The 2919-nt window shown below is 37.1% G+C and overlaps 1 protein-coding gene across 1 annotated transcript; it reads right to left on the bottom strand.

Annotated features, from left to right (window-relative positions):
* Window positions 1-442: 442 nt before the first annotated feature.
* On the bottom strand, window positions 443-1678 carry TM35_000181270 (putative protein phosphatase 2C; the record flags this gene model as incomplete). Its single annotated transcript, XM_029026440.1, has 1 exon — window positions 443-1678. One exon carries the CDS (start codon window positions 1676-1678, stop codon window positions 443-445), a length of 1236 nt encoding a protein of 411 aa, XP_028882136.1.
* Window positions 1679-2919: the final 1241 nt, after the last annotated feature.

Here is a 2919-nt window from a genome sequence, read left to right as displayed (position 1 = left end):
AAAAAAAAAAAAAAAAAAAAATATTTAAAAAAAAAAGAAAGAAAAAAAGAAAACTCAATAACAAGAGGAACAAGCAAGATGTGATTTGTCTTCTCCAATGAAAAAGAAACATGACACCCCCGCACACACACACACAACCACCCCTCCCCAGACACCAATCACTGTCTAAACGTCATGTACTTTCATTCGTGTCCATGTTTTTTTTTTTGTTTTCGTATATCTTGAAGGTGTATGTTCGTACTTCCAACAAAACAAAACATAACAAAACATAAAAAGAAAAAAAAAAAAAAAAAAACACATATATATCCACACGTACACATACAACTTCATTTTGTGTGCAATTGGAGAAAGACAGGAAGAAGAAGAAGAAGAAGAAAAACAAAAAACAAAAACAAAAACAATCGTCTCAACTCATTCCCACTTATGTCGCCTTCTCTTTACCTCACTTAAGGTCTACAATCATGATGGTCATGTTGTCTGTACCTTCTGCACGGGAGATGCGACCAGTGTCCTCTGAAGCCGGCGCTAAACAGTCTCGGCAAATTTCTTCACATATCTGTGTATTGTTTTTGCCCTCTGACTTCTTAATAGCCACAAGCTCCACCACCTCTTCGTTAGTAAGAACATCAAAAATACCATCGCATGCCAACACCACGAAGGAGTCTCCAGCCTCACGTGCTGTTTGAATCACATCTGGCACCGCAATGACCAGCTGATGACGAGCATCCAAATCTTTTTGTTGTTTATATGAGAAATCACCCATAGCCCGACTCATCGCCAACTGTCCATTCACGCGGTTTTCAGACACCGTGCCCCCTGCGGCTTCAATGCGAGCCTTCTCTTCTGTGTTCTCAGGCTTGTGATCACACGCGAGGGGAAAGGCTTCTCCATTGCGGCACAACACTGCACGAGAATCACCCACAGAGGCGCAGGTGATGAATTCTGGTGTAATGTGTACAGTGACTGCCGTGCATCCAGAGTCGTCGGTGAGCTGCGATTCTAGTAATTTATCTATTTCCATGTACATACGGTCAAAGTCCACGGAGGTGGTTCCATCTGCCTTCTGCGTGAGATGGGATCTTGCCATTTTAGGAAATAATTCCCGGCACTTCGTCGCGCACGACTTCCCGGAATGACCGTCAAACACACAGAAGAGACCTTCTTTGCTGTTCTTCTCACCATTAGGGAAAGTTACGTCAATCATGTGTTCATCCTCCATGTTGAGACGCCATCCCTGCATCTCCCCAACCGCCACATCAAAGTTTGGATTTTCACATGCGGTTTCACTATGAAACTCCGTATTAGGGGCATCCAGGAAAGGTCGCTGTGCGGAAAGTAATTGCTGTAAAAGTTGTTGGAATTGCTGTGTTTTTTGTTTGCGGCGAAGTTGCATTTCAAATTCTTCTTCTGCCTCGTTAGACTTCTCCAAAACAATCTTGTGTCGTTTTTCCCGCTCCTCACGCATCTTCTTCTCACGCTCAATCTGCTTAGCCCTTTCTAACCCTGCAGCCTCAGTAACTCTGTTCAGATCTGCTAACACCTTCTCAAACTCTTCATTTTCCGCTTGCTTCTTGTTTTTCACGGGATTAGCTTTATGGTTTTTGTTAGGGCTATTGGTAGCGTTATTATTATTATTATTGTGAGCATTTTTGCTCTTGTTCTTTTTATTGGAGGGCATAGATTGCACAAGTGAAGAAAAATAATAATAACAATAATAAAAACTATGTCTTCTTTATGTATATTGAGTATATATATATATATATAAATATAAATATATATTCTCACCACCCTTCAAATATATTTTTCTTTTCTTTTTCTGTGCTTTTTTTTTTTCTTTTACCCTTTTAACGTCTTTTTCTTTCTTTTTTGATCTCTTTCTCGTTTTTCTTTTCTTTTTTTCCTTGTTCCTTTCTTCTCGTAGTCCCACACACTAAGAAAAGACGAATACACGCGGTAAGACAAAGAAATAGCGGAAAGAAAAAAAAAAAAAAGAAGAGAACGGGTGAAGGCTTTTTCTACTACGACTTTGGCACCACCCCTTTTGTGACCACTCACTCTAGCACAAAAAAGAAAAAAAAAAGAAAAAAAAATGTATAAAGAAGAACCAAGAAGGAACAAATTCATATCTGGAGTAATAAATAATAATAACAGTAATAATAATAATAAAAAAAAAACATGGATAGAAGAGAGTTGTAATATCAACCAACCAAACATATTCACACGCCAACACATGAACACATAAATGAGGGAGGGGAAACATTTTTTTTTTCTCTTTTTTTATTCCTTGTTTGACCGCAAGGGATAATTTGAGTGACGGAGTTAAATAAAAGGATCAAAAAAGAATGAGCAGTGTCGTCACGCATTGTTTCCCCTTTACACGGTAGATACAGCGAAGCAACTGCTGAAGGGAAGAGTTAAAGCGGTTTGGAGAAAAAAGAACAAGAACAAGAAAAAAAAAAGACGAGATGAAACCTACATAGAAGTAGCAATAATAGTAGCAACAACAAAAAATAATAATAATAATAATAATAATAATAATAATAATAATAATAATAATAATAATAATGGCGAACAAATTTGAGAGGGGGATGAAGTTTGCATATCATATCAAGCATGCAGGTGTGCAAGAGACTCAGAATCACATTTACAATCAGCAAATAAAACACCAAAAACGATACATACATGCATACATACGCAAAAAGGAGGAGGAGAAGAACTCAAATAAAAATAAACAAAAAAAAAAGAACAAAAGTGGAGCGCAATAAAATTATATTTGTACCCTCACCCAAGGAATATCAAAAAAAAAAAACGTTTTTTTTTTCCTTTTTTCACACCTCCAAAGTTATTCATTTCACCACCTTATTTTTTTTTCTTTCCTATTCATCCCAATAACCCCGGTATATAAATATATATAAATAT

Source organism: Trypanosoma theileri, assembly GCF_002087225.1.
Source record: "Trypanosoma theileri isolate Edinburgh chromosome Unknown TM35_Tth_18_V1, whole genome shotgun sequence".
Classification (NCBI taxonomy): Eukaryota; Euglenozoa; class Kinetoplastea; order Trypanosomatida; family Trypanosomatidae; genus Trypanosoma; species Trypanosoma theileri.
The sequence above is the reverse complement of the archived record's forward strand: the minus strand, read 5'-3'. Positions and strand labels throughout refer to the sequence as shown.